The sequence below is a fragment of the Pezoporus wallicus genome, unplaced genomic scaffold (assembly GCF_028554395.1).
Source record: "Pezoporus wallicus isolate ANWC-B61680 ecotype Strahan unplaced genomic scaffold, APGP_CSIRO_Pwel_v1 scaffold_6445, whole genome shotgun sequence".
Classification (NCBI taxonomy): domain Eukaryota; kingdom Metazoa; phylum Chordata; class Aves; order Psittaciformes; family Psittacidae; genus Pezoporus; species Pezoporus wallicus.
Window position 1 is genome coordinate 4252989 of NW_026641753.1, and position 26735 is coordinate 4279723.

The 26735-nt window shown below is 35.3% G+C and overlaps 1 protein-coding gene across 1 annotated transcript in view; it reads right to left on the bottom strand.

Moving 5' to 3' along the window:
* The window catches only part of CHM (CHM Rab escort protein), a 65992-nt gene that overhangs the window by 17637 nt on the left and 21620 nt on the right, over positions 1 to 26735 (bottom strand). The window contains exons 5-9 of the mRNA XM_057425107.1: positions 23457 to 23823; positions 21472 to 21588; positions 20703 to 20823; positions 18018 to 18243; positions 3108 to 3185 (exon numbers count right to left, since the gene is read on the bottom strand). Coding sequence (XP_057281090.1) covers positions 3108 to 3185; positions 18018 to 18243; positions 20703 to 20823; positions 21472 to 21588; positions 23457 to 23823 — 909 coding nt within the window. The remainder of the gene's footprint in view (positions 1 to 3107; positions 3186 to 18017; positions 18244 to 20702; positions 20824 to 21471; positions 21589 to 23456; positions 23824 to 26735) is intronic.

Here is a 26735-nt window from a genome sequence, read left to right on the forward strand (position 1 = left end):
TAAAGTGTGATCAACATAAAATGCCTACCATTATTATGAACGCAATCCATGTAATTGAAAGTACTTTAAATTTTATCATATGTACCCAAAAAAGGGACCTATAACAAACATGAAGAAAATAAACAACAGAAAGAAAAATAATTAACATGTGTACATTTGATGTGCCTTTTTCTCAACCTAAGGAATGTGACATGGTTTTATTTTCTAACAGAGCATCAGAGTTCTATCATGAACACAGGATGGTCTGTGTATGCCTTAAATGGCAGACCTCATCTGATATAATAGGTAAAATTAAAAAAAAGACATTTTCAAGTGGATTACCAAAATCTTAAAATAGGTCCATCTAAAAGCTTCTCTACTTTCACACAGTCTTCCCTAAATCTTACAAAAAAGATTATAGTAAAACAATAAAAGTAATTGTGTAGTTGGGGATAAAATCTACTGTTCTCTGCATATACAGTTATGGGTAGCAAAAAAGTGCAAAAGAAATTCAACTAGATATTGAGTGGGGTTTTATTTTCCTTCTGCTGAAGAGAATGTTAGCCACATCTAGAAAGGAGCTGGAATAAAATCTGGTAATGTTTAAGGACCTCCTATGAAACTCTAAACTATCAACAAAAAGTCTGAAAATAAAATCAAGGCTATCACTCCAAGTAAAAATTTTCTTTTTCTACTTGTACTAAAGAAAGAATATTAAAAGTAATGAAAAAATAACTGCACTAAGATACTGATGACGTCTGGAAGCCTATGGAAGATGCTTATGAAATAGTAATGAATATTGTGCAATTTGGCTACATTTCTACTGCTGGGAGTTGAACCTATTTGTAATGAAGGGAAGCTGCCTCTGAAACTACAGCAGCAGCTGTAATGACAACGAGATATGAATTTCTCTATTACCAATTACTATTAATGGCCTGTTGACTCAAAAGCTCAGTAACTCATAAATACCCTCATTAACAATTTGATAGCTGATTTTTATTAGGCAAAACACTGAAGCCCAAAGTCAAAGAGGAAATCAGAGCTGGTGCAGGAAGGAAATAACCTAGTAAGGAAAAAGATAACAGGAAGAAAGAAAAAGAAGGGAAAGTAAGAGTGAAGATCTTAGCAACAAAGTGGACAACTTGCTAAGTAATACTCTAAGGAAAAGACTTATCAAGAAAAAGCAGTACTGCATTCAAGTGAGGGAAAAGAAAAATAAGAGAATATAACTGAATAAAAACATATACATATACCTGGGTCAAAGAAACTCAGCTTTTTGAGCAACACGATTGCTATGGTGAAGACAATGTTTAGGACTTAAAAGAAATTATTAGGGAAAAATGAGAACATTATACAACTTTCCCTGCAGAAAATACTTTTTTTTTTAAAACTTATTTTGACATACGCCGTGTTATTTGCATTATCTCAAATAAGTCTGACACGTCTATATGTTTTTGTTTGGTTCGTTACTTTTATTCTGATGTAGAAATGCTACTTGGTAAAATACCTGCTTTCGAACTATGGGAGACATAAAAACAGCCAACAGCAGCAGGCAGGTGGCACCAAGAAAAACCTAGGTGACTAACCTTGGGAAACTGGGTGGGCTGTGCTTCTCATATTCAGCATCAGATCATGTCTTTATTAAAAGAGCTTTTTTTTTTTTGAATAATGAAAGTCTGGTAAAGTCTTTTAAAAATATTTTAGTAACTCTGCATCTCAAAAATCTATCCTTCAGTTTTCACTGAAAACTGCAGAAATAAAGCCCTAAAGCAGCCCAATAGCTAAAAAAAGACACTTGAAAGCTATCTGGAACCCTGAGGAACTTAGTGGGTCTGAAACGTAAAAAGCAGGATAAAAGAAAAGCAGCACTCCCTGCTTTTTGGAATACATATGAGCTTAACAAAGAAAACATTAATTTCAGAGGTCTTCAGAATGTGCAACGGAAGCTGCTAACTTCTTGGGGCAACCAACACCACTGATGAGTTAAGCTCTCCCTAGAGCGGTGTTTGGAAGTTGCTAACAACAATAAGCTTTGTCCCTCTGAAAGAACAAGTTGACTATTTAAATGTATTTGTAAAATAAAGATGCCTACTGTAAAATGTCAAATACTACTGTTAAAGTACAGCGTTTATGAAAAGGGCATAATTTCATTTGTGTGTAAGTCATGCACTTAAAACAACAACATTTGCACCTCAAAGTCTAGAACTGTACAACGAACTCCAGAAACTCAAGGAACTAACAAAGATCAAATCTGTTGCTTGACCATGTCTTAACAAATCAAGCTACAAGTACCATGCTCAAAGAATCAAATGTGCACTGTAACTGGAAAGAAAACACATTACACTGGTTATTTAAGTGCTAATTTTCCTAATAAAATGTTACCACATATTTTCCAGCTTAATTTTAAAAATTTTCTACAGAATGCTTTGAATTTTTCTATTATAGAAATTAAGCTTGAAACAGACTCTCAAGACATCTGAAGTCTCCAGTTAGACTAATAACTGACTGAATGTATACAACAGAAACTGTGACAATTTACAGAGATGTGAAAAATGCCGCCATGGAAAAAACTATGGGTTGATTTTTCTTAGCTCAACTTTAAACCTGCCTACAGGCCTGATATTGTTGTAAAAGAATTTATCCTAGGATAAGAGGGCAGCATAGTTTATGACAACAATCTACCTAAAAACTCATTAAAGTCTTTTCTCTTGGAGTGACATGCATTATCAGCAAAGATTAATCTGATGAGTCCTTAGGTGAGCTCCATTTTTAAAAATGCAATAACAGAGGGCTTTGTTGTCATCTGATGAAAATCAATTAGAGTAGGTAAGGCCACAAGGAAAACTAACATCACTCATCACCAGCCCCCCGGCAGCTGAAATGATTTGTCTTCCAAGCTTGGGTGATCAGGAGCTGTAGTAATATCACAGGGAAATTAATTTAGTTTCTATATTCTAGACCCACTTTCCTTGTTCTGGAGGACCGATACACAAATTACTTTTAATCAAGGTTGATGTGTTATTAATACCAAGGAGGATCTTTGAAGAATCATTTTTTTTAAATTGACTTAACACATTTTTCATCTGTATTTTTGTATATAAACAGAAGGTTACTTATATTACCCTTACCGTCCAGATTCTTTGTCCACTACAAGGCACTGCACAGAATGGCGAAGACAATAGATACCACCAAATACAGCACACAACCTAGAAACATATTGGGGGGGGATAAAAACAAACGTTACTCCTAATAATGACCAATTGTAATCAGTGTGAGTGTGTGTCACATGCATGGCAAAATACTGTGCATGTTGTAGTACATTTTCAATGACGTCTTAATCTCTGACTCAGACAATCAAAACCAATCAAAATAAAGAATGTCCTATAGTTTTTTTAAAGGATATGTTGTTAACTTCTCTTTTATTAGCATCTATCTTATTCTTATGAATAATTACATTAGCTTGAACACTCATTCTGTTACCATTTCAGTCATTTGAATTGGAAAGCACTGACAATTTACTGACAATGCATAGAATATCTACTGATATTCTGCCCAAGCTGTACTGCACATGCTGTAAAATAAGTAAGAACACGTGATAACCTTCCCAACCTCTTACTAGAAGCACTTTTCTACTCTTACAAAATGTACCATCAGAACTTCATTAACTAGCAACAGCTCAGATTTTGAGGGCACTGAGAAGTGCCACAACAGAATGAAGACTTCTTCCAACCTAAAGATGACCTCTTACAAACATATCATGATATTGTTGCTCAAGATATTGTGTCTAGACTGACAATAAAAAAAAATAAATCCTAAATTAAAACAGGACCCAGGTTGACAGGTCGGTTTTCAAAAGCTAAAGGACGCCAAGCTGTTTCACAGTTTTCCACTTACAACCAAAACCCAACACCTAAACCAAAGAAAATTAATGCTCCCAAACATGAAGCCAGTATTGCAACTCACCTGTTTGTAAACACTAAGGAGACTTAGAATTTAAATAAACTAGATAATGACATTTAAACATGGGGGACATGTGAAGGCAGCCCACTGCAAAATTTCAACACTAGCCAGGCTGTTTCATCACCTCTTTGTACTTATCTCTGGCTAAAACTTGTCACCAGATTTTTCCTTCCTATGCACAAAGCCTGAAACTGCTCTGCAGTGAGGCTGCACAGTAGAAGTTCGGTTGGTCTGGTGGTAAACATGATCCCAGGTTAATCCCTGCATCTTGACTTCCTGTATCTGCTAAAAGCCAGGTTTAGTCTCTGGGGATTACTTTTCTACGATTTGATGTGACACAAGGTAAATTAATTCACAAAATGACAGTTTAGTTTTTGCCATGTGGTGCCTGAAGTTTTTACTGGACCCACATTAACACTGAGATGACTGTGATATCACTAGTTTTAACATTTTTTTAATTCTAGCTCCTGAAAGGTTTTAATATAACCCCACATTCTTCAAAATCCTGTCAAGCCAATACAAAGAACCAATATTCTTTTTATTATGTATTTAAAGAAAACCTCTTTAAACTTCCTGTGACACCACTATAATGCAGAGAAAGTCAGGATCCTCCAGAAACAGGATATAAGTTAGAGATTGTCAAGCACAAAGCTTCATGATTACGTGTCAATTAAGATAAACTCCAGTCAGCTTTTTTTTTTTACAGTGATTTGTTTCAGGAGCATTCCTATTGTAAGAATAATACAAGATGGAGGATGAAGTTCTCTAGAACTTGGAGTGACAAAAGGTAAACCAGTAGAACATTTTACAATATATTTCTCAAATTATGTTAAATGATTTCTTTACTCCAGTCAGCATGGAAATTACGTAGTGGAAAAAGGTAAAGAAAAAAGGTGGGGCAGATGTGCCTGAACTCTACAAAGTAATTTCAGGTTTGGACTGTTTGCAATGTCCGATCTCTCTCGTGAATCTTTAATGTAATTTTTTATTTGGATCAGTCAGCTACCCCTGACCTCTTCTCCTGTACATTGAAAAGAAAGAACAAACAAATAACTGGCATACCGACACAAACTGCATACCTTTTCTCAGAGAGGACAGCTCTATCAGAGACAACTGTCAAATGCTACCAAGTGCCATTTGACAATTCCTCCTTTGTCCTACAAATTAAACACACCTGTGTTCTTCCTGGGATCCCTATTATTCAAAAGTAAACAGCCTCCAGTGACTAAATCACAAAGCAGTCTGTAGCACAGTCAGTGCAGTGACACTGCTCCATCTCACCATGTCAGAGATGGAAACTGAGTTTTCTGAGTTCCTGTTAACTCAGCCAAGCTGGGGTGTGACCAAGCTACATGATGTGAAGCTCACAGATGGAACAACAGAGCTGAAACTGGGAGGGCCTAAAAATTACAGATCCTATCTGCTGTTTCATTACCAGGGACTGCTTAGACATTGTATTTAAAATGTGTAATTCTGTTTATCTTTTGTTATAGTTTACACTGTAATTAAACAGATTAGTATGGCTACATTTCTAATACCTGCCTAGTATTAGCTAGGTGTCAGGCTAGCCAAAGCAAACCATCAATATAAGAAAGGCAGGCTGGTTTGGTGGAACATAGCTCTCCCAGATGCCTGAGATGATAGCAGGATTTTCCTGGTTTATTGACAGGTGTTTTTTTTTGTTTTTTTTTTTTTTATTTTATTTTATTTTGAAGATCTTTAGGTATCTGTTTCATAGATGATGAACTTGAAAAGAGAACTTTCATTTGTGAACCTGGCTTCCTAAAATGGAATCCATATTGGCATTCGAAAGTCCTACTATATATTTCAAAGACAGTTAGCATCGTAATACCTTTTAAACTTCATGAATTATGCAGCATGGCAAAAAGCTGAAGTGTGTTACCAACTCACATCTCTGGAACTGTACTCGAAAAGGCAGCACCCCAAGGAGAGCTCATCAGTATCTTACAACTGGCTGAATCAGATTATCTAGTTCCCTAGAAATACCTCCTTTACCCATGCAAAAGCAGGGAGAATTTGCACCACGTTGAATCCAAGCCTTGGTTTTCTGAAGACTGTTGATGACAACACAAAGGTTAAACATCCACTGAAGAATTATTACAGAGCTTTGAGCTGTGGGCTTATTATCTCTAATGCTGCAATCAATGGCTTCTTGCCTGACAAAGCATGTATTAGGATCTTTCAAATCAACTCAGATGAATTTATTTCACATGCTGTATATAAGAATAGCACTATTAACTAGAACTGAGATTCTTCTATTAGAAACTATAAATTATATTTTTCCTTTAACTTCAACCAGTTAGGGGCTTTTAATATATGCACTTTATTTTTCTAGTGTGCTTTGAAAGAACTTTGCTGCTCGGCTGCACAAAAATGTGAATTACTTATTTTCAAGAGCAGCCTGCTATCCAGTGGAGGAGGGCATGACCTGTTTTCAGAGTAGGCCAGTGGAAAACTTCTCTTTTCAAATGAAAATGGAAAGGAATTTTGATTGTGTTGTGTTTAACAATTACAAAGAGGCAAAAATACCTATTAAAATAGCCTAGCATGAAAAATGACATGATTAGGAAGAACTTGCCAAAAATTATTTAAATATAGAAACTGAAATATTAAACTCAATGGCATCCCAATAATTTATGGTAAAGTAAAATCATTGTGCTAACATTACTTTCATACAATAGGCTATTCAAGATGATTTGACTGTACTTCAAGTACAAGGCAACTCTCTGATACCATTAACCCTAAATGACAGACATTTAAACTGATATTACTCTAATTAACTGGCGACTGCCTACACTAATAATTCAAGTTTTGCTGAAAGATAGCAACAACACTGTACTCCACTTCAACTTTGCCCTGGTGACATCAAATCGTATTACAGCTAAATTAACAGTTGTGAAAATTTTTGGCCTGGTAGCCCTCCATAATGCAGTCTTTAAATGCCATTTCAGTTCCCATCAAGACAAGAATCAGCAGTTGTAATTTTTAATACAGCTGTGAAACAATAGGACATATGAAAAGCTGAATTTTTGACAGCATATTCACAGTGATTTATGAGTTTGTATATAATTTGATTATTCTATTAATTTTACTGATTACTGATTCAGCTAATATAGTGAAGGTCACCTACAAAATAAATCTTCATTACATTTCACAGAAAGTAACTGCCTCCAACTAGTTGTTTTCTTTAATTAAACACTAATGTAACAAGAGAGAAAATAGGCTTCGGGGTTGCTGCATCTGTTGATACAAGAGGAGTTTACTGCTTTGATGTAACGCTCTCCAATATTAATTGAACAAAAATAGAATGTCTCTCCTTCTGGCATCTTGATTTTCAACACAGATACCATAAACACCCTTAAACTCCAGACTTACCCTTTGCTCATTCCGAAGCTACATAAAAGAACTGTAAAGTCATATCACAGCTTCACACCAAACCCCTAGTTTTTTATTTCTATCATATAGTTTGTCTTCTAATTTCTAAAAGGTATGGAGTAATTAAGAAATTAAATATTTTTCTCCTCAACTGTACAGTCTTCTATAACAAAATCTACTTGCTTCTCTCCTTAAAGATGAATTCTGCATGTACAGCACAGCAAGCTTTGGAGAAAGATCAAAGAGAAACATGCCAAGTGCTGAATTAATGGATTGTCCTCTTTCAATTTATTTTTACACACAGAGCAAGCTGTGACCCGGTTCTTATGTTAAATTCCGTGTTTCCTGAAAGTTCCATAGAACTTCAGCATTTCCTACAATATTGCTCTATGTTCTAAAAACATTATCAAGTAGAATACAGACACATCAAATAAATAAAATGGCTGCAGTTAAAAGTATAGTTTTTCCCAGCACAGACATCCCATAAAAAAGCCAAACCTCAGTATATGCACCCACTCAGATGAAAATGAAAAATCCCCCTACAAAGCAAACACAACCAAAGAACAACACTGAAGAGATAATAATTGACATGAACCAGAACCGTCCTGGCATTTGGAGAACTATACGCTCAAAGAACTATGCTCAAAGAAGAGTGAAATACACTGACTTTTTCCTGAAGACTGTGTTTAGCATTCCTGTGAAATTTAAGAAGTCCTAGAAGTTTATAGAGAATCATCCCCATTTCTAAATCCAATTAGCAAAATGACAGTTTTAAAACTGTCAGAAAGTTCCCACATAGTTATCAAATGGAAATTAGTTAATTTCCAAAGAGTATTTGGCAGGAACTACAATTTGTATGCCTGCAGTCATATAGCGAGGTAATTTCTTTCACCAGATCTTCTGTTTAACATGGTAAAACACAAGCACTGTGACTGGGAAATGCTTTAGAAAGTGTTGCTGTAATGGCAAAGCTCCCAATCAAAACACTGTGGGGGGAGAACTAACGTATCCGCTAATTTCACTTACAGCAAACTCTTCCAATAGAGAAAGACACAGCAGGCAGGAATGGTGACAGCTCCAGGAGGAAATGCCACAGCTGATACAGGGATTGGGGGAAAAAGAAGTAGGCCAATCAAATGTCATTTTATAGCCAATTCAGTATTTTGTATTTTTTCTAGTGATTTAAAAAAACAAATTTCATTTTAAAACTAAGAAATCGCTCCCTTTTTTTGTATGTGATTTAGGCAGCTATATATAGAAATACACATTCACATACTGTGAAGAATTCTAGTAGAGCATATAGTATTTGACAGTAAAATAGATAAAACCTGGTGTACCTGATTTTGTTTAGAACACAAAACTCAAGAATCTGAGTAATATACCAACTTAACACTTGCCCCATGATGCAGACACTCTGTGCACTTTTTTCCATAATTACAAGACAGGGATAATTTAAGTCTATTTTAGAGTCATGCCAATTTATTGTTCATGGTATCAGAATGGCCAAATCTGCACTGAAGTGCAACTATTTCAAAAGTTTTAATGTTTGGGTTCCTATTACGTGACCGGAAAGCTTAGGGCTTTGGCAAGTCAATGCTGCTTTCTATAGGTTCAAGATTCCAATTCTGTTTGCTGAAACTCAAATGTTAGAAGACATTGCGATAAAAAGCTTTGTTAATCATGTATTTTTATGTTCCTAGACTTCCAGTCTCACTACATGCAAGGGTAGATTTATTAAGCTGTTTCTAAAACCTGAGAAAGTTTTGCTGACAAAAGTAAGACCGTGTTTAAGTTCCATTTTCACTTGACAAACTGTTAGTAATTTAAGCAATTGCGGTATTAGCAAGCTTAGTACTAACACAAGAGCCATATTACTAACAACTCTTGTAGAGTCTCTGAACAGCTCTTCTACGAGTGCTGAAAAAGTAGTTTGGTTGCAGCCATTAATAAATTCCTAAACCAACCAACCAACCGCCTTGAAACTCATTAACGCCACACAAATTGTCTGTAATTATGTGCTCATCAGCTGTCATCTTCTACAAGTGTTCAACTACAGAACTCATTTCCCATCTTCCACATTCAAAATAACCACAGAACAAAAATCCCCATTTAAGAAATGTTGCATAAATAGAACAACTACAGGACCAAGTGCTAACACATACATGCACAGTATTTTACAAAAATCTGCTTTAGAATAGCAGCTACTTAGCTTAACGTCATTTCTGGAGCACAAATGCACTTCTGAAGCACAGCACTGACTGAACAGAAGAGTTTTGGTTCAACATCACCCTCACACAGGCTACACGAACATGGCCAGTTTGGCCGCTGCTTGTCTGCAAGTGTAACACAGGCTGTTCAGCTGCTGAATCAGCAGCTGTGATGTTCTTTTTTCTGCTATACCTTTACTTTTTGCAGAAGGACAATTTGTAGAAAAAATATTTGACAGATCAGACCTGCAATTTGCAAGAGAGCATAACAACCCACCCAACTTCAGTTTCTTGTTGGCTCCTACTTTCTGATGAATAAGAAAAAAAGATGCTAAGTTCCTGAGAGGTACACAGGGATGAGAGACCCTTGAGAACAACCCTCTCTACAACAGGAAACTAAAGAAACTCTACAAGGGGAAATGCATTTAGCATACAAGGATTTTAAAAGATTAATCTAATTTCTTGTTTTATGAAAAAATAAATTAAATGTGACATCCTACAACTTTGAACACTTAGAAGGGAGAAAATCTATTGTGCAGAAAAGAGATCTTCCAAGGCTGATGAAAGAAAAACCCAAGTCTAACCACAATGGCTTGATTACTGCATGGTAATCTTGATGGCACGATTACTGCATGGTAACAGGTCTCTTGATGAAATACGTTTAAAAAAAATCATCAGGCTTGTGTTAAATTTTAGATTTCCTCTCTTGAACACAACTGCTCTTTCCAGCAGAAGTGTTCTGTGGTGTTTTGCTTGTTAGTTAAAAAAATAAAGAGTCGAGGATTTTGCCTTCTTAAATAAAACATTTATAAAGAATGATAAGTTTGCTTTAAGTTTATCAAATCAACCTAGTAGTTATTGACAAGAAAATCTCCAGAGGAGTGAAAATAAAACTGTTTGCTAAAATCCTAAGTCACAAAGAATTTTGGAAATTTATCTTGGTATGAATGCATCCAGCAAGAGTCCCAAAAAACTACTAATGGAAAAGTATTGTCACTTGTTGAAGCAAACAGGGTTATTAATAAATTCTGCTTTGGAATAGATTCATTGTGCTTCCAGAAACTGCAAAGTAAATGCAAACACTGTTCAATGATGATGACTGATACGATGAAATATAAGGCTACTGTCTTCTCACCAAAAAAAATGAAATTTGAGACTAGGTCTAAGAGAAATAGTTCCAGAGCCACTAAGTTTTGTGAAGACTGTGAATGGTCACAACCACAAGGTAAAAAATGCTGTTTCCTCAAAAAGGACTTTGTTAGCCCTAAACAGTATGTTCGACAGACTTACTCACTACACTTACATCTTGCTTCACAAGTTATCTGAAGCCAGACCTCAACGTGAAGTTACTAGAAAATTAACTTGCACTTCAAGCAGTGTACCCTTGACTGTGTTTTGGGCAAAGATCTGATGTGAGCTAGAGGATAAACATCACATTTTAACCATATTGTAGCTGTGCTCGTATAGCTGTGTAAGAAAATTTTACCAACATTGGAAAGAAATTTGCTCAATACTGGCTTTTCAATGGAAGAAAAGTTTACTGGAATTTGAAAGAGAAGCTGCTTAATACTGCAATATACAATGGAAGAAATTACATAAACATTTTTCAAGGATATTGCCATTAAGAGTATTCTTAGTAAATCTACATTAAGAATCATTCTCTGGGATGCTAAGCTCAAACAGCTGAAGCTGTTCCTTGTACAAGGTCAGTTAGCTGCAATTACCTCACAGTTTTGCCCTCAAAGAGGAGCTTGGATGATCAGTACCACAGGGCAGAGACACAAAAAAGAGTGACTAGAAACCAGTCACCAAGCATTAGATCATCTGTAAAATCCATTTATGTATTTTCTGCCTCAAGAAAAATTCAAGTTATCTTAACCCTCAATGAAATTCAAGGACCGTTTTACTAATTCTGTAATGTTTTGGGACCTACCTTTCTCTGCATTCTAGTTTAACGAAAAAGGACTCCGTTACATTACATTTGCATTTATACCCCAGACGTGCTTCAGGAATAAACATTCATGTCATTTCCACAGATCTTCTGATAATGCTGTAGCATATTTTTATGTCCTAGTCATTATTCTCAGGAAGAACACATAAGCCAGAATCTGCACATCCCCATGTAAGCAGTGATTTACTTATTAGAAGACTTGAGATAATACCAAATAACGTATTAGATACACACACTTCCTTCTAAATTACTAAATCAAATAATTACAGAAATATCATCTCAAGCATTTGTATTTTGTGCTCTTAAGTTCCAAGTATGTTTGTAAAATGAAACAAGACTGATAAGGAATGGGAGTAGGACAATGTAAGTTATTCTCAGCCTTTTTGATACATAATGTTACATACATTTTTCCCATACCACAGCACATATTCTAACCACTATAACACAATTTCTTATCTGAAAACTTCCATGCCTAGTCAGGGATCTGAAATCAATACACTTTGACAACATTTGTATGATTCATGTGAATGTATCATGTGATATATTCTACTGGTTGAAGGCCTTCACAAAGTATGCACTTCTGAAAAGCGCCGTATTTCTAGTCAGTGAAATAATGAGTGGAAAAGCTCCTCATACTTGTAAATACTTTTTCTAAACAAATTACTGACAAACACCTCACTGAGAAGATAAAATCAAGAGGTATTTTCAAAGTTTCAGACACTTACAATGAATTTCACAACAAAGGTTATTTCCAAATTAAAAGTCTTTGCCTGTCAAATTCTGAGAAATAATGTGGGCAAGGACACAAAAGCATTCCATAGCTTTATTAACGACAAGGCTCACTGATCTGTGAATAACCTGAAAAAAATGAAGATTATTGAGTTACTTTACCAATCTATCCATCCATCACTAGTGAACAGGTCTCAGAATGATGGATTATCTCACTTCCCTGATGTTTATCCCAAGAAAGAGTTTCTCCTTAGAGGAAAAAACAAACAACTGATCCTACAAAAAAATCATGCTAACTAGCTTACCCATTCTGCATTCATCTGCCAACAGTGAAGAGAAATATATCAAGTTTGTCTTAAAAAAGCTAAACTACATCAAAAGTTTTATTATTTCCCTGAAGTGCCAGTGAAAACAATTAAAAGGAAAGCAGCACTGCAGCTACACAAACTATTCAGTATTTTAGTGAAAACCAGGTAAAGCTGACAATTGTCAGTAATATCAAATTAAATTTCTGGCTCCAAAGATAAAGGTATACAAACATAAAAATACGTATTTTGAAATGTAGGACTCAACTCACATCTCAGATACAGCCTATTTTTTTTAAATCACCTGTAATTCTTTTACACTTCCCCAGAATTGCATACATGCTAAGACTCAGATCTGTCCTATCTGATCGTCACAAGGAATCACAATTGAATTTCTAATTAATATGCCAATTCATACAATTTACATACAAAGAAGTTATACATACCACTCTACTTATTATAGAGACATGATACTTACCTACAGATTCAAATGAAATAAAATTCTAAGTGCTTATTACAGTCAGGTTTCCTGAAGTCCAGCCTTCATTTCAGAACACTAAAACCTTCCTAGAGATTGCACAGGAACATAATCGGAAATTTTTAAGTACCTGAGACTACCTCAGAAGCTTTGACATTTGTAGGAGGTAATAGCTCAAATATAAGGGTAAAAATTGATTACTCATTCTTGAAATATATACAGGAACTTTCCAAAACAAATCTTATGATCCATCATATCTCAGCCTGGACTCTCAATCTTGTAAATATAGGGATTGAAAGAGAAGAACTGTCTTAATCAGAGCTTTCCTCCACCACAAAATTACTACTGCCACTGGCACTGACACAAAAATGACTAATTTCAGCTAGAATCTGTAACAACTACTTAAAAAAGGTTACGCTGTCCACCAAATGCATACACTACATACAGTTTCAAAGCCTATTTATAGGAAATGCAAGTCATTAACCGACTATCCATAAAAGATAGTGTATCACCAATTCCTACAGCAAAGCAGCTGAAGAGATTCTACTACCTCAGCACCTATTACCATGACCACATATGTAAATTCTTGGATGACTCTCAGCAAAAAGGAAAAAGACACAATGAGTCTGTCATCTCTTAGAGCCTTCATGAGATGGCAGACAGCACAGACTCTCCAAATCCCTCCAGAACATCAAATGGGAAAAACTGCATTACTACTTCTCAAAAAGTCTTGCTTCCCTTTGGATGCTCATACTTGCAAGAGCCCAGAAAAAAGAATCTGAAACCAAACTGAAGAGAAACGATGCATAGTCTCACCCTCCAAAAAAATTCAGTGTCCATAAAGCAACCACAGAGAAAAATCACAGAAGCAAGACCACAATCTACAAGTGACTTCAACTCACACCCATTAAAACCCCACCGGTCACAGGTGAAGAGAATCATGACTGAAAGCTTCCAGAAACACTTCTCAATGGAAAACTGAAAATAAGGGGTGTATTTTACTGAGGTGAACTGTGAAAGTGAACTTTATGAAACAATATTTGGAAAATAGCACTCCCAGAGACTCCTCAAAAGCATTAAAAAAAAAATCTTAAAGCTTTTGCATCGGAAAAATCAGAAGGAGATTCAGGTTACATTAGAGGGAAAACCTGGAAGCTGTCAGTTTTAACATTTAACTCCTACATAAAAAAAAATATTTAGGATATTCCCTAATGTTTTCTAAAACCAGAAAAAAAACCAAACAAAATCACACTATTGTAAATGTTGTACCACTGAGACTTCACCATTTTCAATGATGCCAACCATAGTTTTTCTTTAGTGACATTTTTTCAAGAAAATGAAAGCTGTATTACAGATTTGCAACAAAGATGTTAACAGCAGAGCGCAAAACATACACTGATTTCCCTCAGTGCTTTCCATATTGAAGTTCAGGTATCTCATATTTACCATACCAAGTGTAAAGGCTTGCTTTGATGTTCCTCAAGAATAAGCTATTACTGTAATTATTTTTACTAAGCATACTTCTGATACTTCATTAGACAGGAAAAGACGTAACAGTTTCATACCAAGAAGTTTGAACCAAAAGAAGCTGTTATACAAGCCAGCAAAGTTTAGCTGCTTGTCAGCTCAGAATAGTGTGAGGCTTCCAATGACCTTCCTTGTACCACGAATCCAATTTATGGAGACAGAAATCTCGCATCTGTACCTCGGCATATTGGGAGGTACATTACAGTGATATAAAAGTTTAATTTTCTCTCCTAAACCATACCTGTTTAAGCCAATAAAGAACTAACACAGCTTTTACTCACTCAAGTGTCGTCAGTAGTTATAAAATGTTGTACTGTTTATGCAGAATTCATTTAGAATGCAAGGATATGACTTACAAATGTCTTTGACTCATTCACATAAATATGCATGTATGCCATTTATAACAGTAGCCTTGATGAGAACACACAGTGTAACTGGCTGCAAGAAACGCTTAAGAGGTTTACATTAAAACAGAATATGGAACGGTGGTTAGAAATCACAGAACAGGTGACACCTTACTCTGATAACCTGGTGATAAAAACTGTAGGGTATGATGTATAGGTTGTGGCATTACCACTTTACTATACAGTCTGAACATCTGAATATCTGTTCGGATACTGCTCAGTTTTAGCAAGACAGAATACCTAAGGCAGACCACATATAAAAATTGTGATTAATCTCAAAAAAAAGTGGTTTTAGGTGAACAATTCAGAAGGCAATCACAAAGATATTTAGACTATATTTTGTATTCACATGTTTTTAATACAAACCGTTTAAAAGTATAATTACCTTTTGGCTTTACAGAGTAATTTGCTTCAACTATTAAGACACAGTCCTTATTGGAAGACTTACAATTTAGCAAAACACAACCCTGAAATGCTGCAATCAATGGACATAAATACATAGCTCATGCCATATGAAGAATTCCTGTGGTCGCAGAATCACAGAATGGTTTGGAAAGGGCCTTAAGATCATCTAGTTCCAACCCCCTGCTATGGGCAGGGACACCTCACACTATGCCATGTTGCCCAAGGCTCTGTCCAACCTGGCCTTGAACACTGCCAGAATGATTTTCTGATAAGATTATTTACAATAATTACAATAATTTACAATAATTATTTACAATAATATTTACAATATCTAAACACCACGTTTGCCAACTTGAAATATACTGCTACTACAGATCAGAAAACTGCACATGCTGGCTATTACACATAAAGTTAAAAGGCTTGCAAGAATGCAAGAAAAATTAAATTGAGAAGAACCTACAGTGGAAAAAAAATGTAACTAAACCCCTATTTATTATTTTAATTATTAAATCTAATTTTTACCCAGATATTTAAGTCAAAAGAGGTTTAACTGCAAAACTTGTGGCTCTAATAGTATTTTGATTTATTAATCTGCCATGTACAGATATCTGGTCCCACATGAAGACCTATGGACACAGAAAGACATCATAAAAACCTACAAACACAAGTTCTATTGCATGACTATGTCCAAAGTACTTACCTAAAACAATTACTGTCCATAAATTTTCCGTCTGAGCACCTAATTACATAGGTTTAGGTTTTTTAAAATCTCCATAGAGTTTAAGGTAGAGATGACAAAAGATGTTACCACACAGCATTTCTAGTTAATGCAGCACAGAACAATGCCTTGCTGTCTAATGATCAAAGCAAAGCATTAGATAACCTACATATAAACATCATGTAGGCCTTCATTTGTTGCTAAGTCCGAATAAGACCTTGCACAACACAGCTGGCTGCTGGTGCCGACCAGTTACTCTGTAGATACCTTCCACAAACTCTGACAATTATTCCAGAATGTTTCTATCAGCATATAATTGCATCCATCCTATACACTGACAAATAGGCTCAAGCTGCTGAGGCCACTGTTCTAGCAGTAATTTAAGCACTGTTACAGAGAAGAAAAACAGAATCCATCACGCAGACAAGACAGGAAGATAATGTCCAACAGCGTGCTGTAAACCAGAATTCCTGAATAGTAGTACAGATGTGAAAAGCAGAAGTTGTCCACCAACAAAGAACAAAGCAGGTAAGACTTGGCACTGATATTTAAATGAACGATATACAAATATATCACTCAGACAACAAAGTGGCCTCACCATGCAATACTGCTTCTTTTAAATAGAGCTAATGTTTATTTTAGACCTACAGGTTACTACATTAAAAACCCACATAGAGCAGATGGAAAGGCTGCTTGCCAGCAAAAGAAAAGATTAAAAAACCCCTCAGCCTTTTAAAAACCAGTTGAACTGTTGGAAACAACTGAAAATTAAAACCGCCCACCCTCTGCACATGTATCCTTAATGGTCCCCAAAAGCATCCATCAACAACTCCTCTTCTAGAACTCCAGTCCCTAGCATACCTCGGGAACCACACTGAAGACTACATTACCATTGCCCACAGTTCAAGTAAAGGGTTGAAGTGAATGTTGTTTTATCCTGGAGTCAATACAGGGTTTTTGGTTTAATTACTTTCTAGGGCTGAAGTAGTAGAGAAATATGGCTGCTGTTTAAGATGCTGGAGTGTAAAACTGCAGTCTGTATATGGTTCAGTGTAATAAGGCTTCATTATATCTTATATGCTGTTCAATATGTCATAGGTGAGAGCTTGTGGTCTACAAAATGATGCCAGGAGGATACGACATGATTTCACATCAGTTGCCCTGTTTGTGCAAGTCTGCGACATAACAAAGGTGAAATGATTGCATAACTTTATTTAATAATAAATAAACTGGACACATGGCCTAATTTCACTTCTTTCTGAAAAATCCAGTTCATTATTAAAATGTCAGATGCACTCTCAGCATTGGTTAATGACACAAACTGAAAATACGTATCCTCCTGTAACTTCAGGAAGACTAAACCACAAATTTTCTCAGTCTACCAAAATGAACAGTGATCCTTTGGGACAAACATGGCACCGAGTCTCCTCTGTCAGTTTTAAGAAGGGATAGCTACACATGAGTTAAATTATCTCTTCCTCATTTCGCAGTACTTCTTACCGTAGGCAGCCACCACAACAGCCAGCAATGAAAAGTTACACTTGGAATGCAATCATAGAACCGTAGGATTTTTTAGGTTGCGGTTGGAAAAGAGCTTTAAAATCATCAAGCCCAGCCATTAGCCCAGCACTGCCAAGTCCACCCCAACATAAGCCAACACTCTGAAGTACAAAAGGTATTAAAAAAAGTTACACAAATTATGCATCACTAGGACTTTAGAGGTAGTGTACCTTATGAAAGTAAAGTATTGTAACGTTTCAAAATGTCACAGTAGCAGCATTTCCAACTTATTTTTTAATTTTTGCCTTTTTTTTGAGGTGGGGAATTTCACATCCAATGAAAATGTAAAGCAAATAAAACCAACAGGAAATTGTTAACAGGATTATTCCTATGGAATGATATCTATTAGCATCAGGATTTCATTTTTGGAAGATAGCTATGAGAAAAGTGAAGCTTACCTACAGAAGCACTGTGGGATCTCTCCTTGACCATACAGTGGAAACAAAAATGGTGTATTGCCATAGCGGCCAAGGCACTGAAGAAACTTTTTTGTTGCCTGAAGACCTTCAAGAGTGCTGCAATCAGTCTCTGAAACCATTGCAATAGAGTGAAGAATGAAGTGCTGCAAACTTGGTGTTAACTTCCGTGTTCTTAAGAACTGAGCAAATGTACTGTTCTCGTAGTCTGAGGAAAGAGTAAATTTAGGTAAAGGGTTCTATATAACATTTATTTTTTTCTCATATGCCTCAACCTAAACAAGTGCATTTGTATTTAAATTAACAAAAGCAAATGAGTTTTTCAACAAACGTCTTGCTGAAAATGGATAATCCAAGTCAAAGGAAGTTAAAAAAACATCTACTCCCAGAAAGTGACTTCTCTCAGAAGACAGAAATATCACTCCATTAAAATATTTCAAACCAATGCAAAACCATTGTACAGGTGTCCAACAGTCTAGAAAGCAAACTCTAGATATGGCTTCATTCATTCATTGTGTTAGACTTGATCTAAACCCACTTTTCAACTGGGTGAGAAAAGTGAGTAACTGCGGACAAAAATCCATTCAAGTGCCTTGGGATGCTCTTCCCTGTAAATTACCCAAAATATTCAACCTGAATGGCACCCATTCAAGAACAGTATCCATACTGACACGGTTAGAGTGTCTATGTGCAGAGAAGCCATTCACATGGTGTCTTAACCCACACATGAGAGGGCACAGTATTTATTTCAAATCAGTGACTTGCAACAAACAAGTCTGGATGACACACAGAGATGACAGGGATAAGGAGCCGTATGTCCCTTAAAAAGAATACTATTGCTGACACATTTTGAAATTCCAAGAAACACCAGTCTTTCAGGAGATGCTTAATGCAAGTGTTGCATGTCACTGATATATCTCTGAAAAACATTCATTATGCTAATAACTAAATTATCCTCTCCCCTCCCAGGAAAAGACTGCATTCAAGCAACAGCATACTTTCACATTACTCAGAAATCTGCTCATAAGCTTATTTCACTCATGGATAAACTGACAGGTAACACTTCCATGGATCCTGAGACTGGTATTATTAGCTATATATTCGTATATGATCCAATCACTGTTTTATTACAAATATATCTTATTACCCTTTCTGCAGCCATGCAGCAAGTCTTTAAATGAGAGGGTTTTTTTGTTCTAGCATTCTAAAAAAACACCTCCCAAGTTTTTCCTCACTTCAGACTTGTTACATAACTCCAAATTTTACAGAAAAAAAAAGCTTTTTAAAAAAAAAAGAATTCTTCACTATCATGAACTCTCCCTATTAAAAGTCTGCCTTCCCACGAATAGAATGATCTCACCAAGAGCAATTTGAAATTTATGAAGTCTTTACATTAGACTAGTCTGACTCAAAATATCCCAATTACCTTCCAGGCTATTTCAAAATGTAGGAACAAAATCTGTTTAACTGCCTCTGGAAGTAAAATAAATTTAATGTCATTTAGACACATGAATCAATGGATTCATTTAAAATTGATGTGGCGTCTCCTTTCTTTACTTAATAAATTTTCTAAATACCACCTATATTCTCACTCTGAGCACCTCCATTTCTTCCAGCAGCAGCAAATCTGATATTACCTGTAATCTATAAACCACTAATGAGCTTTTCCCCCTTCATGATTTTCTCGAGTTCATCACAGACTCGCTTTCTCCTAATCTTAGCAGATCATTCTCTAGATCGACCAATTCTCTCTTGCATGTTTTAAATGATTTTCTCTAATGTTAGTACCTAATCTAAGGGACTTGTTCAAGTAATCACACCAGTACCTTAACAACTGCTTCTTTTTAACACTAGATTCTTTCAAAAATACTGACTAGTTGAGCTACTGTCAAGCTACAAAAGCACAGATATGCTTCAGTCTGAAACTCATGTCAGTAGTTTAACTATTCCTTTTTCCCCATTATTTCTTTTTGACAGATTTTTCTTTTTTATTTTATGCCTTAGTCTACCTTTAGTCCATCCAAGAACTGAGAACATCACTTCATTCTTTGTACCCTAAGGTGCATAAACCCAAAGCACCTTCCTTCTGTTAGCCAATTTTCCTGTTTGACCTAATGCTCATTATTCCCTGCACATTATGGCTCAAATATATTCAGATTTTTTCTCATCTAAATGAGCCAAGAGTTGATAAAGGCACTTTGAACTTGTCCTCTACAACTAAAAGGCATTAAATTACATTTACTTTCAAAGTTTAAAAACCCATTTTCTCAATTTCTGATTTGGCGGCAACATTCTGTGATTTATGTATTACTTCCCCCGCCCCAAAAACACAACAGAAAACTCAGCTACACCACACCATCTTAAAAAATCCCTGTGATGGGGGAGAAAACACCTAAAAATGATAAAAAACATTTTGCAACCTTGCCGTAATACATAATTTCACTGTTAAAGACAAATGTAAATAATAAATGATGTAGGAAGTAGAAGAGAAATGCTTAAGTAGAAGAATTTAAACACTGCAGTGAAAAGGTCATGAAAAGGCCAAAGCATACTTTAAAAATGAATCCATAAAAATAAACTGCGTGAAAACACAGGAGAGCTATCGGAATTGCGCACAAGTGAACGAACTCATAAGGAGAGAGTGTACACTGTTCAATGAAACACCACCTTGGTATTCTTCAGGGTGCTGTTCATAGTCCAAACAAAATGTCAGAAATTTCATTAGCATTCTCTTTTCCACCATAGTGAGCTGTCTGCTGTTGAAGACATCTGCTCTAGAACAAGGTACCTGGAAAAGAGTTTTTAATAATTTCAGATACTTCCCATACCCTGGATGTGGAAAGCATCAAGCAACTCTACAGTCTGGCTACCTAATGAATATTTCTATTATAGATATTTTCTAACATATTCCTTTCCATTATTTTCTATTATAATAAAGTTACCAATTTTACACAATTAAAATTGTAAGAAATATTTTTCAGCCTCTTCCCCTTTTTATTTAGGTTCAATTTCACTTGCATCTCTGACTGCAGAAGTTAATCAAGAGTTTCTATTACCTAACTGTGCCAAAATCCCCTGTTGCCATTATCACACCAATGATTTCTTAGTACCAGAGAGAAAAATCAAATCTATGCTACAAATTTTAAAACCTAAAAACCTGTGAATCTTTAAGAGTTAACTGCCAAGTCGATCATAGTCTGAATATTTGACACGATATAAAGATTTACATCAATTTACTGGACTGCACGTTCTTATTTTAGCTATTAAAAAGAAAATAATTTATATATAAACACATATAAACACCTTTTCATTCCAGAAGTGAAATTAAATTCACAATCTTAAGGACACATACTAGCTTACTGTTACAAAACTCTCAAGACACTGATTTCTTGACTTTATATAAGATTAAACGCATGCAGTGCATTATTTTATGTACCTGTTCTACTTTTCCTTCTCGAAATGCAAGAATTCGTGTTGCATTTTTAAACTCTGCATATCTGCTAACGTTCGACTTGATCAGGAGATCAATTAACAGACCTCGGGAGTACAGCAACTGCACAGGGAAGAAAAAAAAGCGGTGAGTAAAGAGCATACACCAAAAGAAAACAGTGATACCAACAGCATTCACTTGTAAGGCGCTTTCTGCAACTATTTGCAAGTACATGTAGTAAAGTAAAATCTGACTAAAAGTATCAAAATGTAATATGCGTAACATAATACTAAATGAACTGACGCAACCACAGAAATGGAGAGACAAAGCAGTCCATAGGAGTGAAAGGCAGAAAGTGTCAGCCTATTGCTTTTAGTTCTATTAGTCTGGGAGTCACAGTTTTAGACAATATTTTGCATTGTCATCTTGAATAATTTCTTTGCGTTGTACGCTATATATCCTTGCACACAGTACTTTACAACCTTCACTTCCCAATTAGGTGACACTGTTTGTGTAAATCATCATTAGTTATTTCTTAAATTACCTGAAATGATAATGTCACATTTTCTAAATGTAAATTCCTTAACCCCTCAGTTAAGATTTAGTCATATTCTGCTATATTAATTTATCATCTGTCTACCTTTACTCTTTCTAGACGCTACAAATATATTATGAAATCCTGAAGGGGCAGAAATGTTAACTATTAACTGACAACATATGTCTGAACTGGAAAGCATTGGAGATTAGTTTAAAAATGCCTCGAGGCTTTTGGCCCTGAATGTCGGAATCTGCTTAATCACACAGAAGTTTTCAAGATAAAGGTTTACTGGAATACTGAATGGACACCACAATAAAGTTTGTGTCACAGCGCCAGGGAGACAGTAATGGAAACTACTAGCCTTGCTCTGGAGACTACTCTTCAGATAGAATTCCTGGAACTCACTGCAGTTAACACCATGTAACACAATGGTGCAGGAAAAGCATTAAAAGGATACAAAACAGTATTATCTGCTTAACCATTATACAATGACTATTTTTTTTATGACGTCATTCCCATCATGCATAAAAGAGGTATTTGGAACACAGAGGCAAAATTTGAAATCATGCATTTTGTAGTGTCTCCACAAAGAATTGAATATACTATTGAAGGAAGGTTTTCTTCTAGTTTCTAAAGGCTTGAAAGACTTTTCCAGGCAGAATATAAAAAATTAAGCATTCAGCCCTGAAAAAACTTCCCTGTACTGCAAATTACACACTTAAAGCACAGAAATTAAGAAAAATTTCCATTTAACATGAATTTCCAGGGTCATATCCTTTTACTTATCCTTTACACAGGGCAGATTTTAAAGTTTAAGCAGTATGATAACTATGTCAGACTAACAGCTTTTCCTCTAAGTAAAACTTATCCTCTAAGTAAGACTAATGTAGTAGGAACTCAACACAGTAATAACTATTTTTAGTCAGTTTCTATGTTATAGATTATATCTAATTATTATTTTTTTTTCCCTTTCCAATAAAATTTATTACAATCCTGTGCTTTAGTTTGAGTATAGAGACAATGAGAATTTCACAGGGATATCTAAAAGCCAGGAAGCTCTCCAACAGGAAAACTACTTTTCATTTTAAAAACATTAAAGATCTGTAGGAAGATGGATTTTCCTTGTTTAAAAATACAAGTTTTTTAACTGTACTGTTTAAAAAGAGCAATTTTGCAGGTATTACTCAAGTGCTAAATTTCAGGAAATTTACTTTTATGGATGTATTTCTAAGCTATTTTTACGGTCTCTGGTTATAATCAAACACTTAAGAGCACATGTGAGACAGCTCGTGTTTGTTTTAAGGGTACTAACTCTTGCTTACTTCTCACAAGTGTCTTTTTTGCCTCAAGGGTACTGGTGTGAGCTCTCCTCAATATTAATTTTTTTTTTTTTAATTCCAGCCTTTAAAGCAAAGTAAATGTACTTATATGAAAAGCATCATTCAATTCCTACCTTGGAAACTAAATCAATATTAAACCTTCTGCCTTCTCTAACAATTTGGGCATATGTGATTTCCTTTGGTCCTTGGGCAGAACTTTCTGAGGGTGCAGATCCAGTTTTGGGAGTGGACTCTTCTAAAGCCGTACTATGAGAACTTTCATTCTCAGAGGTTATTTCTGGATCATTCCCTTCTACTGTGCTTGCTGGCTCTGTGCCTGTCGCCTTTTCTGGTTCCTGGCTCTCCACCTCTGCTAACGTGTTCTCCACCGGTGTGCACTCCTTTTCTGATTCCTGAGCAACCCCGTCAACATCAGAGGCTCCAAAGGCAGGCAGCTTCAGCAATGCACCAGCTTCTTCAACATTTTCAGCTGAATCCTGACTGATTAAAAACACAGGGGGAAGAAGAGGGGGAAGAAAAAGTCTTTTAAAGAGTCTTAAAAACTTGTTTAAAGTTTTGAGTCAGTGCCAGAATGGAAACCTCAAGCATTACTATGAAAAGCATTAGAATTTCTTTATCCTGGCCAAATCACGTGTACCACCCGCTAAAGAATACTGGGTCTTTGACTGTAAAGCTATAATTCAAGAGGAGTACTTTACTGAGAAAAAAAATAGAAAAATAATTGGAGTTCTTATTTCACATGGGCTCAAAAGATGGAATGAGCTTATAATCAAAATCAAAACTCTCATGGTGAAATACAATACATAACACAGCTACATAAACAAAAGAAATACAGTATTTTAAAAAAGAAACAGTAAAGCAATTTGATTAGGGTTTTTTTTTTCAATGGATTAAAAATACCCTTTGAAATTTAAATGTGTAAATGCATTAAAGTCATTAAGCTCAAACGTATCACAAGCAAACTTGCTGAAGAAAACAGAAGTGCTTTATATGACTGGGACTACTTTGCATCTATTACCATCCCAAGTCCATAAAAGCAGCAGGCAATTTTGCCCTGAAGTTTAAGTAAAACATTCAGATTACTTTTTGACTCTGCCCTCGCATTCTAAGTAGTTGTTCACATAACAGCCATTCAGAATAAAGTTTCCTCATGTAGCAATGAGGAAACTCATTTTTATTGATATGTTATTTTTATGCCACTGTTACAAATTTGTGTATAGCAGATAAAGGCAGCCAGTCAAAATGAGAGACACTACCACACAAAATTTACTCTGTATAGTCCATTGCCTTTTCACAACTCAATTCTTTAAAACTCCTCATATGAAGCAGACCTCCAATTGTAATCTCATCTACTCTTTTTATCTTGAACTTCAATGACATCTACCTTAGAAACTAGTACTTTTGAACTTGGAATTTTAGTTTATACAACCAGCTGAGATGAATCAAATCAGTATCATTGTAAGTGAAAAGAGCTCAGCAATAATTTCCCTCTATCTTTTTATCTTTACCACAAGCCATTAATGCACTGAATAAACAATTTAATCTTGGCTGAAAACTAATGAACTATGATTTTAAAGGTGACCTGCAAACACACAGTACAAAATTTCAGTAACTACCTGGATGGTTGAAATTCACTGAACAGCAAAGAATTATTCAGTATGCATATAAAACCACTCCCTCACATCTGTAGCCTTAAATGGGGAAGCAGGGAGCAGGAGCTCTGTTAAAAGATGGAAAATCCCCTCTATCCTTTCAAAGTTGCTCCTTACTTATGATCTCATGCAGCTCACATGGGCTCATGAAAGTAAGAGTTTGGACTAGTGCACAGCCACCAAGAAGCACTTATTCATGAATGGGTTACACACTGCCCTGGTAAATACAGGAACTGCTATAGGGAAATCACTAATGAAAGAAGTCTGTTTCTGTACATTAATTATGTCTTTCAGCTTCATATTGCAAGCATTAAATACCTATAAAATATCAAAGAGAGATAAGTACTTTCTCAAATGCTTTTTAAAAAAAAGTAAACTACTAAAAACACAAATGAAATTCAATTACATTTTGGAGTTCTTTCTGGATTTTGAGGGTTTTTTTTAGGAATTCGGAACATGGCATTTGTGAAAACTGCAAAAGCTGTTGCCATGAATGCGATAACTAAGAATGAAGCTGTTATTTAACCCATCCTAAAGCTTTTTAAAACACAAAAAGTCAGAGGCACATCTTTCTTCTCTCTTCTCCCAAGCTGAATGTACAGTTCAGTCTCAGTTTAAACATACTTGATTATTACTTTTTAAATCAAAACAAAATTTGGGCTCACAACGCATTTTATTTTTTCCTCTATCACTCTGAAGAGCAGTGTAACAAAAACATTACATTTACATATTTTAAATTTCTATTCAATTCCCACTAATGAATACGTAAATCTGCATGATTTGCAGCTCTACACATTTTATAATGAAAGCCAAAAACTGTATATAATCTAAATTCATGACATCCTTCCTATAGGAACAAATATCCCTGAATAATGTAAGAACTGTCTATAAAAATGACTCAAATTGAACTTCTGTACAGACAATTCTTCTCCTAATTCTGAAAAAAATAATACATCTGCAGACAAATTGTTGTGTAAATTTAGAATATTATCTTCCACCATTCATCAATTAATGGTACTAACAAAGGAATATCTTAAAATGAATGTGTCTTATTAATGCCTTGTAACAGCAACCCCTTCAGATAGGTCAAATGAAAAATTGCCAACCAGCTGGTTAATTTATTCAGCACAGGTGTTCACTATTTATTTTTCAGCCATTTGCCTTTTTTCAATACAGCTTGTTGTAGACACAGTATTCTTTTCCTTTGATGGATGCACTTTGTTCTAAGGCCATTCATTTCAGATTTGCACTGTGTATATTATACTGCTACCCAGCTGTTTATTCTTTCAAAATAAATGTTTAATGGTTACTTCATTGGAGTTATAAAAATTAAGCAAAACCAACAGAATCTAGGCAGAACGTGTAAATTGTCAGAACTACAATAACTGACTCTCTCAGAAAGTTTAGTTATTTTGGAAAACTTTTTCTTTGCTAGATTTATTAATATTACCATTCTTCTTGTGGGGTTTTGTGTTTGTATGGATTTTCTTAAAATAATCAAGAATGACAGCATCATACCATCAGGCTGAGTTAAATGCTTTAAAGTAGAACCTTCTATTTTGTCCTGACTCAAGTATAATGCTTACATCTACAAAGCGTGAAATCTTACTGCTAGGGGACTCTTTGAGCCAGCCATTACTTAGTATCACATCTTCTTAGGAAAATCATATGCAAAGTTAAGAGACTATGAAACATTTAACCTGATTTAATACTGGTTCTGAAAAGTATTTATTTTGGCAA